The sequence below is a fragment of the Anastrepha ludens genome, chromosome 6 (assembly GCF_028408465.1).
Source record: "Anastrepha ludens isolate Willacy chromosome 6, idAnaLude1.1, whole genome shotgun sequence".
Lineage (NCBI taxonomy): Eukaryota > Metazoa > Arthropoda > Insecta > Diptera > Tephritidae > Anastrepha > Anastrepha ludens.
This window is the reverse complement of record NC_071502.1, coordinates 63670062-63683950: the sequence shown is the minus strand read 5'-3', so window position 1 is coordinate 63683950 and position 13889 is coordinate 63670062. Positions and strand designations below refer to the sequence as shown.

The following is a 13889-nucleotide window of genomic DNA, read 5'->3' as shown; positions in this document are numbered from 1 at the left end:
AAGATATCCTGTTAAACGACGCAGATCTACTCTGCTTAGTGAGAGAAGCTTGTCGGATATTCCTTTGTTGGGACTTAGGAATAGTTTGGCTTGACGCTGACCGGCACAGTTTAGCCAGTGTGCAGCAAATTTTCTTTCTTCCCATTTCCTAAGGAATTCATTAATGTGGCCTTTTGTGAGTCCACAGAAAGGCTCAGGACCAGTAAGTTGCATATTTGCTCCTTGTTTTGCAAAGTCATCGGCCATTTCATTTCCCTCATGTCCTTCATGTCCCGGAATCCAGCTTAGTGTTACTATGTTGAGGTTCCCTAACGTTTTGAGAAGGTTTAGGCAATCATTTACCAATTTAGAGGTGATAGTTGTTGATAGAAGGGCTTTTAGAGCCGCTTGGCTATCTGAAAGTATGTAGATGTGAGTACCTCTCATTTTCCTGCTAAGGCATTCTCTCACACATATTTCAATGGCATGTATTTCTGCCTGGCATATTGTTGGGTAGAATCCCATCGGAACCGATTTTTTGAATTTAGGCCCATTGATTCCTGCCCCTGTTCTACCATTTTCCAATTTGGGCCCATCAGTAAACCAAAACCTGGGAGCCAGGTTTGAAAGTGATGGAGTTAGTTCTCCAGTCTGTGCGTTCATTAATTATAACTTGGAAGTTCCTGAAGAGTATTGGTTTGGGTGATAGTATATCATCCCTATGAAGAATGGGACTATGTAGGAAGTCTTCTACATATCCCCACTTTTAAGTTCAGATACACCTTTTAATCTTAAGGCACTCGAGCGAGCTTCCCTTTCAATCAAGATTGGAGGCGGTGGTATGTTCAGGAGCCATAAAACTTTATAAATAGAATTTTTCTAGAGATTAAGAATTAAAGAGTTCGAAATTTTGATGCATTATGTTTTTTCTAATTTGTTAAATTGTGTACAAAGTTCAGAGCTTTGAGTCATATGGCTTTTGTTGTAGAACACACTATGCTTTTATAAAAACATATAATAAAACACCAAAATTAAATATAAAAATAGTTAAAACTTGGTAATTTTGTTAAAATTTAATATAGTTAAAATTTGATATTTTGGCCAACACATTCTCCATAGCGGAGCAAAGTGGCTGTCGAACAAATATACCCTATAATCAGAAAGTACCGGGAATGTTTAAATAAAACAAAACAGAGTTAAATTTAAGGCTAATTTATTTGATCTCCTTCAAAATTTGACCCGTCTGAAGCAACACACCTGTGCCAACGTTTAACCCAGTCCTCCATGCACCCCTGGTAGGCCGACAAAAGGATGGTCTTCAGCAGTGGTAACTTCGACTAGGGAAACAAAAAGAAGTCGCACGGGGCCATATTAGGTGCTTGCACAATGGTATTTACTTGGTGTTTGGTCAAATAATCCAGCACAATTTGGGCCCGGTGCTATGGCGCGTTATTATCATGCAAAATCCAAGAACTATTTGCCCATATTTCCGGACGTTTGCGACGTACGGCACCTCTCAAACGCTTCAAAACGGATAAATAGCGACAGGTGTGTGTCTTACAGTCTTACCAACATAAGAAAAAAATATGGACCAGTTTGCACGTGCGCGGTTCGTTTAAATTAAACATTCCCGGTACTTTTTGATCATAGGGTAAGTAGATTAATATTCCATTGGTCTAGCAGAATTGGCAATCGAGTGCTGAAATTTATGGTTCGTCATCGTCTTAGTAGTTTTCTGAGTTTTCTCAGCTTTTCTTAATATCAATTATTCAGTGTATATAAACACAGTCGGCGAGAGATCGATTGGAGTCAATGTTGGGTATTTATTACGAGTATGTAACTATAGAAGTATTTCCAGCACTAACACCATCGCGATTACTTAATTTTTCACTTTCTTTTTTGCTCGTGGACAGCAAAAGACTACAGAGCGTATCCCCCATAAATCACTGCTGCAAACGGCATAGGTCTAAGAACTATGTAGATGTCTGACTAAGAATGGTCTCAGTACATCATTTCATTTTCTTCACTTAGAGCCATTAAAACGTTGCAATGTAAAGCATTTCAGATTATAGAAAAATAACATTTTAAATTTGTGGACATCAAACTTTAAAAATCAAAACATATCTCTTTTAAAACTCACACTTCTTCAGAAAATAATATTTGTGTCAGTGCGATTCTTTCAGGGTTTCCCCTCTTCATCCATGGGCAAAGCCTCTAATTCACTAACACATTTCCGAAATTGCATGTTTAAACTAATATGATTACTATTTTATGGGTGGCGCTAGATAAAAAAAATATTTTGAGTGATGGAAATCTTGATTTTGATCTGCGCGCGCTGCATTGCTTGTCAGTTTGCATACTGCAGCTGTCTAGTTCAAGTATCAAATAAGATTTCAAAAATTATAAATCTTCCGGTAGTGTGATTAATTTTGCGCCACCTTGTACAAGTACAATATATTATATGTATGTTTTGCACATAGTTAATATATAACCACTGGCTAGATAATAAGACCGCAGCTCTCTTATATTTTAGTTTTATTTTTTTCTCTACTCTGCCATTTGACAGGTCAGCGAATATCTCAAGAAGCAAATGACCGCCGTTGAGGGACAAGACTCCGAGGAATTGAAGAATATGCTCAAAGAGAATGACAAGCTTGTCGAGGAGATCTTCCAACACGAGGACAAGGATAAGAACGGTTTTATCTCGCACGACGAGTTCTCCGGTCCGAAGCACGACGAGCTCTAAGTCAAATGCAACTGAAGTGTGGTGGCAGAGCTGCCAAATATAATAGTAGTACTTTATCGCACACTCCTACCATCGCAAAAACACACACATTCACAAATACAAACATACATACATATGTGAATTCATTATTTGAATCCTGTAACAAAAGAAAATCGAAGTACTTTGTAGGCAAAAGAAATCAAACATGCCTACATATTTTTTACATTCATACGAATACATACATCCGTATAAAAATGTAGCAAAAGAAGATGAATGATTGACAGAAATGAAAAAATATATAAATATTATAAACTTGTATAAAATAGTGAGCTTAGAACAGTTTTCTGTTCACATTTAGCAGTTCATTTTCATCTTCTAACCAAAATGGCAAAGACATCTTCAGAGAATTAAACGAGGAAAGTATGTAAATGCTTCCACTTAGCTATAAAAGATCTACGACAAATTTGTAAGAAAAATATGTTTACTTAATTTTTATAATTCGCTTTTCATAGTTTCATTTTAAATTAATGATTTTAATTTCTTCTCTTTGTAAAATTGTAATTTATATTGTACGACCAATGCTTGGGGCGAAAATTTAGTTGAATGTATAATGTAAGCAATTTTATAGCAAGTACGAGTATTGTATTGGACGGAAGGAAGAAAAAGTGAAATAAAGTTTGTTTAAAAAAGTTAATTTTATTACTAAATATTTGCAGCGCTTTTCCTCAACAAATTAAGATCGTTCCAATAATCGATTCGGGCCGAAATTATAATCGACTAAGGACTGCCACTTCAGCAGCATTCACCAAAAATGTCTGCTGTTACAACAAAGAAAGTAAATATGAAGTAGAGAAATTAATTTAACCTTCGTTACACGTACATAGTTGGGTGTTTGGCTTTGCTGAAGAGAAACTTCTAATGAGAAAGTATTGCATTTTGGATCAAGAGAATTTAGGGTAATACGTCGCGTTGGATATGGGAAAATGGATATACGCAATCTGCGTTCCCTATTTCTTTTGTGCAAGTTCATGTAATAGGTTGCTAGGTTTCTACGAAGGTTGCCTTTTGTATTTTGCGCCCAATAATGAAGAGAGTAAAATATGTAATAATGAAAATTACTTTTATGAAAAATAATATAGGTTAGGTTATACTGGCACAGACCATTTTGGTCCATAGCGATACCAGATAAGATTCCTTTTTTTTTTTTGTTTTAGCGAAAATATGCATCATCAAGATGCGTGAGCTGTTCGTGAATTTTAGGAGTCGCTCAAGCTCGAGTTGAGAGATAGTTTATAGGCTTTCAAAACTGAGAGCACCCAGTACAGACTAGTTTTCGAAAGAGCTGGACAGTGACATAGAAAATGCTCCAGAGTTTCTCCTGTGCCCGGCTCATTAAATTTAATGCAAACATCGTTAAGAGTTAGATTTAGCTTGCAAGCCTTCGCTGCGACTAGGCCGTGTCCTTTTAGTACTCTAACTAGAGTTCTACAGTTCCTTCCATCGAACGATATAACTGATTTAGTATACCTGTCATCATATGCGTGTTTACACATGATCTTGGCAACTTAGCGATTGGTTGGACTAAGCCATCTGCCTTCACCTTTCGCAATATGTCCTCCTCTAGTTCTTTTTGAATTGTGCGTAAGGGTTTATGTACCTGACTTATTTGATCCCCTGCAAGTCTCGCGCTTTCTTTAGCTATTCCATCCACTGTCTCATTTCCTTCTATGCCTTTATGCCCCGAAACCCAATATACACAAAGCTAAATAATACAACTAACTAACAAATATTGTATCAGGTCAGTCCATAAGTTCGTGCGTATTTCACCCATAATTTCACTTTTGTACGATCTTTGCATACAAAAAATTATTCGCGGAATATTTATATTTATAATATTTATTGATATATTGTGCATTCAATAAGTGATTTTAATCACGGATAGAAGCACGTGTTGTTAAAAAATAAAATGGAATCTTCGAACGCCTATAATAGGCATATTTTCTATTTTTTTTATAAAAGTGGTAAAAATGCAACAACTGCTGCTGCAGAAATAAACACTGTTCACGGAGAGGATACCGTGAGTGTAAGGACTGCGCAAAAGTGGTTTTCAAGATTCCGAAGTGGTAATTGCGATGTGGAGGATGCCCCGCGCGCTAGTCATCCTGAAGTCTTTAACTCCGACACCTTGCTCGAACTCGTGAAAGCTGAGCCAAATTTCACAGTCGATATGATAGCTCAGAGGTTAAATTCATCGCATAGAACAGTTCACAGGCCCCTGGTTCAGCTGGGAAAGGTTTCAAAAGCTGAGAAAATGGGTTCCGCAAAGATTTTCCGTCGTCAACCTTCAGCAGAGAGTGAATGTGCGTTCTCAGCTGCTGCAACGGCTTGACAATAAAAGTTTTTTGAGCCGCATCGTTACTGGTGATGAAAAATGGGTCCTTTACAATAATCCTGTTCGCAAACGTCAATGGCCTTCACCGCAAAAAGATTCTCCTGTCTATTTGGTGGGATATGACCGGTATTGTTTATTATGAACTTCTGGAACCAAACCAGACGATGACTGCAGATTATTATTCCCATCAGCTATCAAACCTGAATGAGGCCCTTAACAAAAATCGACCGTCTTTAGTGAATAGGCGCAAAGTTTTGTTTCACCACGACAACGCAAGACCTCATACCGCAAGGCAAACATTAGGCAAGCTGAACGAGCTCGGATGGGAGCTAATGCCACATCCACCATACTCTCCGGATATTGCACCTTGTGATTATCACCTTTTCCGTGGACTTCAATCCCATAAGAGTAGCAAGAACTACTTCTCAAAAGAAGCTATTTATAAAAAGGGATATCGGAGCGTATTTTGGCTCCAAGGACAAACAATTTTTTGAGCAGGGAATTAAAAATTTGCCTAAACGTTGGGGAGACATTGTAAATAATGAAAGAAAATAAATTATTGATTAATAAATACTTAAAACATATTTTTTATTAATTTTAAAACCACATTTAAGAAACTCCCGAACTTATGGACTGACATGATATATATTTTCCTTGAAAGTCAATACACTTCTGCATTCGCTTGAACCAATTTTCAAATCACATTTCCCACTTAAAAGTGGATGCCTCCAAAACGATTAGGTTAAAGGATTCAACAGCTTCTGCAGGCGTTGAAAAACTTTACCCCGCATTTTATTTTGGATTTTCGGAAACAAAAAGAAATCACCAGGTGCCAGATTGGGGCTGGAAGGCAGATGATCCATCAATTAGATCTTTTGAGTGCTCAAAAACTCACTTGTGTTGTGAGAGAGCCGATTCGTGAGAGCTCGCATTGGCTTGGTGAAGGAGGATTCGTGTCCGGCGATTGATTTTCTTTAATTCTTCGAAAACTTCTGGCAAATAGTTGTATACCACTCAGAATTGTCTGTTTTAAATTTCTTTAGTGGTTCAGTTGCGACATTACTAATATAGATTTTCCGAAAAAACCGGTTTGAAAAACCATTTTCTTTGAGATGCTTCTTCTGCGAACAACTTGCCATTTTGTTTCCGACTCATATGCAAAGACCCAAAATTCGTCGCCTGCTAAGAGGTCATAGACGTGCTTTGAACCACCATCAATGTTTCTTTACACCAATCGGCACGAGTACTTTTTTGGGTAATTGTCAATTTATGTGGTATCCAACAAGAACAAATATTCTTGGCGATCAAATGCTCTTGCAATTGAATTTATGTTGGTCCCACGAATGCCCAAATATGCCTCTATCTCACGATATATTACATGATGATCTTGCGATATCAACATGACCTAACAATCGTTTTAGGACGGCCTTCACGAAATACATCCCGCAAGTGGCTGCATGTGGTGATCCAACGCTATAAGGCGAAGTAAGTTGATCAATGCACTAGAGCTGGGAAAACCATCGATGGCACCATCGATATTATCGATGGAACCGATGGAGTGCGATAAATCGATGGAAATTTTTCGATGTCGATATATCGAATTTCTTTTTGGTTCCAACACGTGTGTAAGTAAATTGCAATATATAGTAAGATTTTGTTATTATTAATTTTTTCTGCCTTTCTTTACATAGAGGTCTACTTTTATTCTATTAGAGTACCCTGGCAGTTCCTCTGGTAAAATGGACAAGTTTTTGACCTCATCCCGTAAGCATTTTAAAAAGAAACAATTACAGGACAATTTTTAAGAATTTTTTTTTTTTTTAGAAAAAGATCATGATACCTCTCCAACATCATCAAATGAACCATCTTGTTCAAAATCTGAACCGGAGCCTAAGCGCAAAAAGTGTATTTCCGCAGTGTGGACACATTTTGACAAATTGCAAACCAAACAACTTGCAAAATGTCATTATTGTGGCAAAGAATATAAGGCAAGCGGAAACACGTCCAACTTGTTAGAGCACTTAAAACGGGCCCACCCTCTTGCCCAGCAAGTTAATAACGAAACTACGTCTTCTCAGTTAGAGCGATATTTTACACGGACAGACGTTTACGGTCCAACATCTTCCAAAAAGGAAGCAATTGACAAAACCATTGCTGCAATGGTCGCAACGGATTTGCAACCATTTAGCGTTGTCGAAGATATTGGACTTAGAAACTTGATGAGGGTGGTGGACCCTAGATACGTCATGCCCTGTCGAAAAACTCTGCGGGACACGCATATTAAAAATATGAACGAGAGTATGACGGAGAAATTGAAGGGCATTCTTGACTCCGTTGACTCGTGCGCTATCACAACAGATGCATGGACATCTCGTGCAAATGTTAGTTATCTAACTGTAACGTGTCACTTTATTTTAAATTTCGAGCTTAAGACGGCAGTGCTATCTACAAAGCCACTAATGGATGAGACAAACCATTCAAGTCTAAATATTGCCAACACATTGCGTGAAATATGCGATGAGTGGAAAGTGTTCGACAAACTGCACACCATTGTGACCGACAACACAGCATCTATGATTAAAGCGTGCGAATTATTGAAAAAGAAACACTTACCGTGTTTTGCGCACACTCTTAATCTTGTTGTGCAAGATGCTTTAAATCTGGAAAATGTGCAAAACGTTTTAAAAATCACAAAAAGAATAGTGTCCTATTTTAAGAGTAGCGCTATTGCTTATGCAAAGTTCAAAGATGCCCAAGGCACCGAAAATCCTTGCTCTCTATTGCAAGAGGTCCCTACTCGCTGGAACAGCGCATTACAAATGATTCAGAGAGTGTTGCGGACAAGAGAGCCCCTAACTGGCACCCTTTTAAGATGCCATAATGCTCCGATTCCACTGTCAGAGGATCAATTTCGGATTTTGAAGGACTTGTGCTCGCTTTTGGAACCGTTCGAAAAAGCCACAAAACATGCGTCTGCTGCAAAGGGCGTTACAATTTCATTAATTGCTCCTGCAATTTTGGCCTTATCGCAAAGTTTGGAAGAGCTCCATGAGCAGATGTTAACACCTGTAGGGAGAGAAACTTGCGAGTTTTTACAGAGCAACGTAAAAAAAAGGCTCTTCTCATATGAGAATAGATCAGCACCACGCCTTGGAACTCTTCTTGACCCACGCTTCAAAAAGGAGGGTTTCCAAAATCCGTCAAATGCCCAGCAGGCCATGTTGATGTTGGAGGGAGAGGTTCATAATATAATACAGGACGTGAGATCTAAAAATTCCACAGAGGAACTGCCAAGGAATGAGGAGACTCCATTTTTATTTAAATGCATGGCAGGAAAAATAAAAGAAAAAAACAAAAGTTCACGGGCGGACTCAATTATTACCATTCGCCAATATATGGAGCAGCGCAATGCTCTTCATGACAGCGATCCGCTCCAATATTGGCAGGTAAGTTAAGTGTAGTTTTTTTTAACAACTTTCATAATTGTACTTTCTACAATACAGATTAACAAGGAACATTTATTTGCACTTGGACAATGCGCAATAAAATTCTTGTGTATACCAGCAAGTTCAGCTGAATCAGAGCGCACATTTAGTAAAACAGGAGATATTGTGACGGAACGGAGAGCATGTTTAAAACCTAAACAAGTGAACACATTGGTTTTTATTAACAAAAATCAATGGCTACTTTAAAATAACTGTGATATTGGAACGAATTGTTTTTTTTTTTTTAAATAAGAACCTCTCATTAGCATTAAGTTCGGAAATCGCCTTTTGTTTTGTAGTATTTAAGAGTAGCAGCTATCCGCTGCATAGTACAATAAGGACCTCTCATTAGCATTAAGTTTGGAAATCGCCTTTTGTTTTGTTTTTGCTTAGAGAGATTTTTGTTTTCGTTTTTTGGACTTAGGACGAGAAGTCACCCTTTTTTTTATCTTCAAGTTTAACTTGAAACTATAAATTTTGTTTTTATATTAAAGAACATTCACAAATTACAAGCTAAAATCATTTTAATATATTTTCGATGGAATTAATTTATAAAGGGCTAACTTATAGTAGTTAAATTATACGCTAGATAATTCGTATCGATGATTATAGACAAGGTCATGAGTTCTGATACTTTTGGTTGACCCTTTTTGAATATTTGAAACTTTGTAATATTGCAAAAACGACACCAAAATATATATGTTGAATAACTCGTTTAAATTTTCGATGGAACCATCGATAGTATCGATGGTTTTTTCCATCGATGGAAAAAATATCGAGTGGAGCAACCATCGATGGATTCCCAGCTCTACAATGCACTCCTGTCTCGATAATCCACGTCGAAAATCGTAATAAATCATCACACGAGTTAATTCCATCTTTTGGGCGAGATAAAGTTTTCGAAGTCATTGAAAACACAACAAATAAAGCTCGTAAGTGTAAACGTTATCTGCAAGTTTATGCTAAAAAATATCAAGCATTCACAAGGTCCCTCAGAAAAAGCTTGTACTGATTTACATAGTAGAATTTTTTGTAAATTCATATTCAGATGAAACTATAGATTTTATATAGTAATGTTGCACTCAGTTTTCCGTTACCTCATCAATTTAATTTTAAAGTTCCAACGGACTAAATTTTCGAAAAAATTTTTTAAATTCTTATACTCACTCTGTGAGTATGAGAATTCTATTAATATGCATATCAATGGAAATAGAATATAACCAGCTTTGAAAAAAATTTTGTTTACTTTTACTAGGAGAAATATTTATAAGGTCAGCTGCCTAAAATTACATGTATTTGTAAAATAGTTGAGTTATACCAGTTTTATTAGGCCATACTTGTTAGCGCCGAATCTTGCTCGATAACTTTGTTGTTGCTTTCGCAAGTAAATTTTTTGTGAAGTTAGTCAAACAGAGAGATAGCGAGCAGAGAAGTGACGAATAGAAGGTCAATAGTGCCCCATTAAAAATGTTTCCTAAAATATCCCTGAAACTATCTAATGAATTGTTTTAAAGAAATAGATGTTGAAGGTAGTTATATGTGGTAATACAAGGTGTTCGGTAGCAGAATTAGGAACTAAAAGTTTTTCCAATAACTATTACAAAGAACACAAGTACTTTTTTGGTTATTGAAAAACTTTAAATTTAAAACCTAATTATGCCACCGGACCCCCTGTGCTTACCCCAATTTCCAGCTGTTTTATAAAAACAACAAAAACAGTTGAACTTTTCTCCTACGAAATAAAGTATACGCAGTGGATACCCCAGTTTACGCTTCTCCTACGCAACTTCAAAGCCGTTTATAAAACTAAAAACTGAAACTTGAATATCTTCAAGCATACAATATTAATCATATATTGAATAGTCACGAGAAATAAAGGGTGATTTTTTAAGAGCTATAGAAAAGTTTTTGAAAAAAAAACCCGTAAAATTCAGAAAAATGCATAAAATTTTTATTTAAATCGATAGTACAGTCCACATAATTTAATGTTTGAAGATTATTTCATGCAAATGTTGACCGCAGTCGCGGTCCATCCGCTTAGTCCGATTTTGGCATACTCTTTCCAATGTTTCGGCCGGTATCTCACATATAAATGCTTTAATGTTGTCTTCCAATGCGTTAATTGAAGCAGGTTTGTCTGAATAGACATGAGCTTTAACATAGCCCCACAAAAAATAATCTAAAGGCGTTATATCGCACGATCTGGGTGGCCAATTGACGGGTCCCGAATATGAAATAAAATGTTCACCGAATTATTGAGAGGCGAATTGTTAGGGTGCTGTGTCCATTGTCCATTGTTACCCGTGCTGTGTGGCATGTGGCACCGTTTTGCTGAAACCACATGTCATGCAAGTCAAGCTCTTGCATTTTGGGCAAAAAAAAGTTGGATATCATTTCACGGTAGCGCTCACCATTCACAGTTACGTTACGATTCGCAGCATCTTTGAAGAAGTACGGTCCAATGATTCCTCCAGCCCATAAACCGCACCAAACTGTGACCTTTTCTGGATACATTGGTAGCTCTTACAAATCTTCTGGCTGATCTTCACTCCAAAATCGACAATTCTGTTTATTTACGTACACATTGATCCAAAAATGAGCTTCGGCCAACTTTCCAAGAGCCCATTCACCAAAAATTCTGCGTTGCGGTAGGTCGTTCGGCTTCAATTCTTGCACCAGCTGTATTTTGAAAGGCTTCATACCTAAATCCTTTCGCAAAATTTCCCACGTTGTTAAGTAACAGAGGCCCAATTGCTACGAACGGCGACGAATCGATAATTGATGGTCATCATTAACACTGGCCGATACAGCTGCGATATTTTTTCCAGTTCGCACTCTACGTGAGCGTGTTGGTGGTTTGATGTCCAATAATGTAAATTTGGTTCTAAATTTAGTCACAATAGCTCGAATAGCCGCTTCAGTGGATTAAACAGACCATAAAATGGAAGAAGCGCGCGATAAACTTTCTTAACAGAACACGCATTTTTATAATAAAATTGAATCATTTGCAAGTGTTGTTCGTTTGTAAGACGATTCATGGTTAAATTATAGACCAAATTGAAGATGTTTGACAATGAAACAAAACGCGAAACGTGCGTCAGCTGTTTAAACCAACTGTTTAAAAAAGATAATAGCTAAAAGATCACCCGTTATATGCGAACTATTGCGATGTAAAAATCACAAATCTTATCTCGCCATAAATCTAGCATCTTTTTGCCAAATGTTAACAAGGTCTACATTTTAGTTAAGTGAAAGAGGTTCATGGTACATCACATCACGATATTTGAAGTAAACTGTCGCTATAAGGATATAATGAACCAGTCGGTAACTAGTGAATATTGAAAGAATAACATAAAGATTGTAGTTTCATGATAAAATCCATGAATTTGTGGGCGCACTCTAAAACTGATTATTAATCCTACTTTGTTAGGGGAAGAAAAAATTTCAATTCAGATAGTTTCTGAACATGATTCAACAAAATGTCATAAACTGGTTCCAATCTCAATTTTTTGCAGTATCAACTAAAATTTGTTGGCTGATCGGGAAGAAAGCTTCTTTCGAAATGGTAACCTGCTTTTGAATATTCAGGAGTATTCTTTAGAAAAGGACGTAAGTTTTCACACTTTAATATAAAACAAACATTTGTTTGCATTATTTTCTTATGTTAGTTATAGGAGGTTCTTTATTTTCAGCTAAAACCATATTCAGAATCCCACTACTGATTTTTTTGTTTTGCGTAGATTGATTGTGGAATCCTAATTGCATATTTAAATAGACCGACGCATGCACATCGAGAAGGAGATTGGGTCTTCCTTCTACTTCAATTTGTGACGAGCGTCTTGATATTGTCCCCCGACAGTTGAGTCTATGCTACCAGAACAACGTACAATCATAACCGGCCAAAGCATGTATGATGAATATTTTATGCTATACTACTGTGGGCAAAAAGTAAGGTGAATTTGTTTGTAAAATGAAAAATCTTTATTTATTCTTGTAAATCAATTTCATCCCCTTCAAAATAATCCCCTCTCGATGAAATACACTTATGCCAACGATTTTTCCAATCCCCGAAACATGCCAAATAGTCCATTTCCGATATAGCCATCAGCACCTTCTTCGATTCAGCTTTTATCTCCTCAATCGACTCGAGTCGCGTTCCCCGGAGTGGTCTCTTGAGTTTTGGGAATAGCCAGAAGTCACACGGAGCCAAATCAGGCGAATACGGTGGTTGCGGAACGATATGCGTGGAATTTTTGGAGAAATGGTCACGAAGAACGAGTGCAGTGTGAGACGGTGCATTATCGTGATGCAAAAACCAAGAGTTCTTGGCCCATAATTCTGGTCTTTTTAAACGAATTGCTTCACGTAAACGACGCATAACGCTCAAATAATATTCCTTATTAACAGTTTGACCAAGTGGAAGGAATTCATAGTGCACCACACCACGAAAATCGAAAAAAACTGTCATCATGACCTTTATTTTTGAACGACTTTGATGTGCTCTTTTCGGTCTGGCCTCGCCTTTAGCACGATATTCGCTTGATTGGTCGGTTGTTTCAGGGTCGTAAGCATAAATCCAAGTCTCATCTCCCGTAATGATGCATTTGAGCTTGTCCTGATAGTCTGAAAGCATTGTTTGACACACATCAACGCGGCGACTTTTTTCCAAGAAATTGAGAGTTTTCGGTACCAAACGAGATTTGACTTTTCGTAGGCCCAAATGGTCTTTCAAAATGGTTTTCACAGATCCTTCTGATATTCCGATCATATCAGTAAGGTCTTTAACAGTCAACCGACGATTTTTGAGCACTAACTCCTTCACTTTATTGACGTGTTGGTCATCTGTTGACGTCGGTGGTCGTCCGGAGCGCTCCAAGTCATCAACACGTTCTCGACCCTCTTTGAAGTCTTTGTACCACTTATAAAAATTTTTCTGTGACAAGGTCGAATCACCAAATGCCTTCTGCATGCTAAACGTTTCCGCAGCCGGAAATTTCATTCCGCAAACAAAATTTGATGGCACTTCTCTGCTCAATCAAATCAGACATTGTAAAAATCGAAAAATGCACTCTTGGCCGTTTGGTAAACACAAGCGTAAATATATTACTGATAACATTCACATGAAAGTTGGCCCAAATGTTATTAACAGTGATGCCAACTCATGAAAAAAATAACTAGAGCGAAATTTTAATCCCGCGAACTTTGACAAATAAATTCACCTTACTTTTTGCCCACAGTAGTACAAATCAATAAATACGGACTACTATGGAGTTTCTCAATAAAATCTAATATTGTATAAAATAATCTG

General features: G+C 37.2%; 2 protein-coding genes across 5 annotated transcripts in view; both read left to right on the top strand.

The window, feature by feature from the left end:
• The window catches only part of LOC128866799 (FK506-binding protein 2), a 65123-nt gene extending 61725 nt beyond the window's left edge, over window positions 1-3398 (top strand). For all 4 annotated transcript variants that reach the window (XM_054107785.1, XM_054107783.1, XM_054107787.1 and 1 more), the window contains one exon: window positions 2546-3398. In XM_054107785.1, the coding sequence (XP_053963760.1) occupies window positions 2546-2725 (180 nt within the window). In that variant the 3' untranslated portion in view covers window positions 2726-3398. The remainder of the gene's footprint in view (window positions 1-2545) is intronic.
• Window positions 3399-7384: 3986 nt separating this feature from the next.
• On the top strand, window positions 7385-8788 carry LOC128867092 (E3 SUMO-protein ligase ZBED1-like). The gene is made up of 2 exons (XM_054108190.1): window positions 7385-8542; window positions 8600-8788. Exons 1-2 carry the CDS (start codon window positions 7385-7387, stop codon window positions 8786-8788), a joined length of 1347 nt encoding a protein of 448 aa, XP_053964165.1.
• Window positions 8789-13889: the final 5101 nt, after the last annotated feature.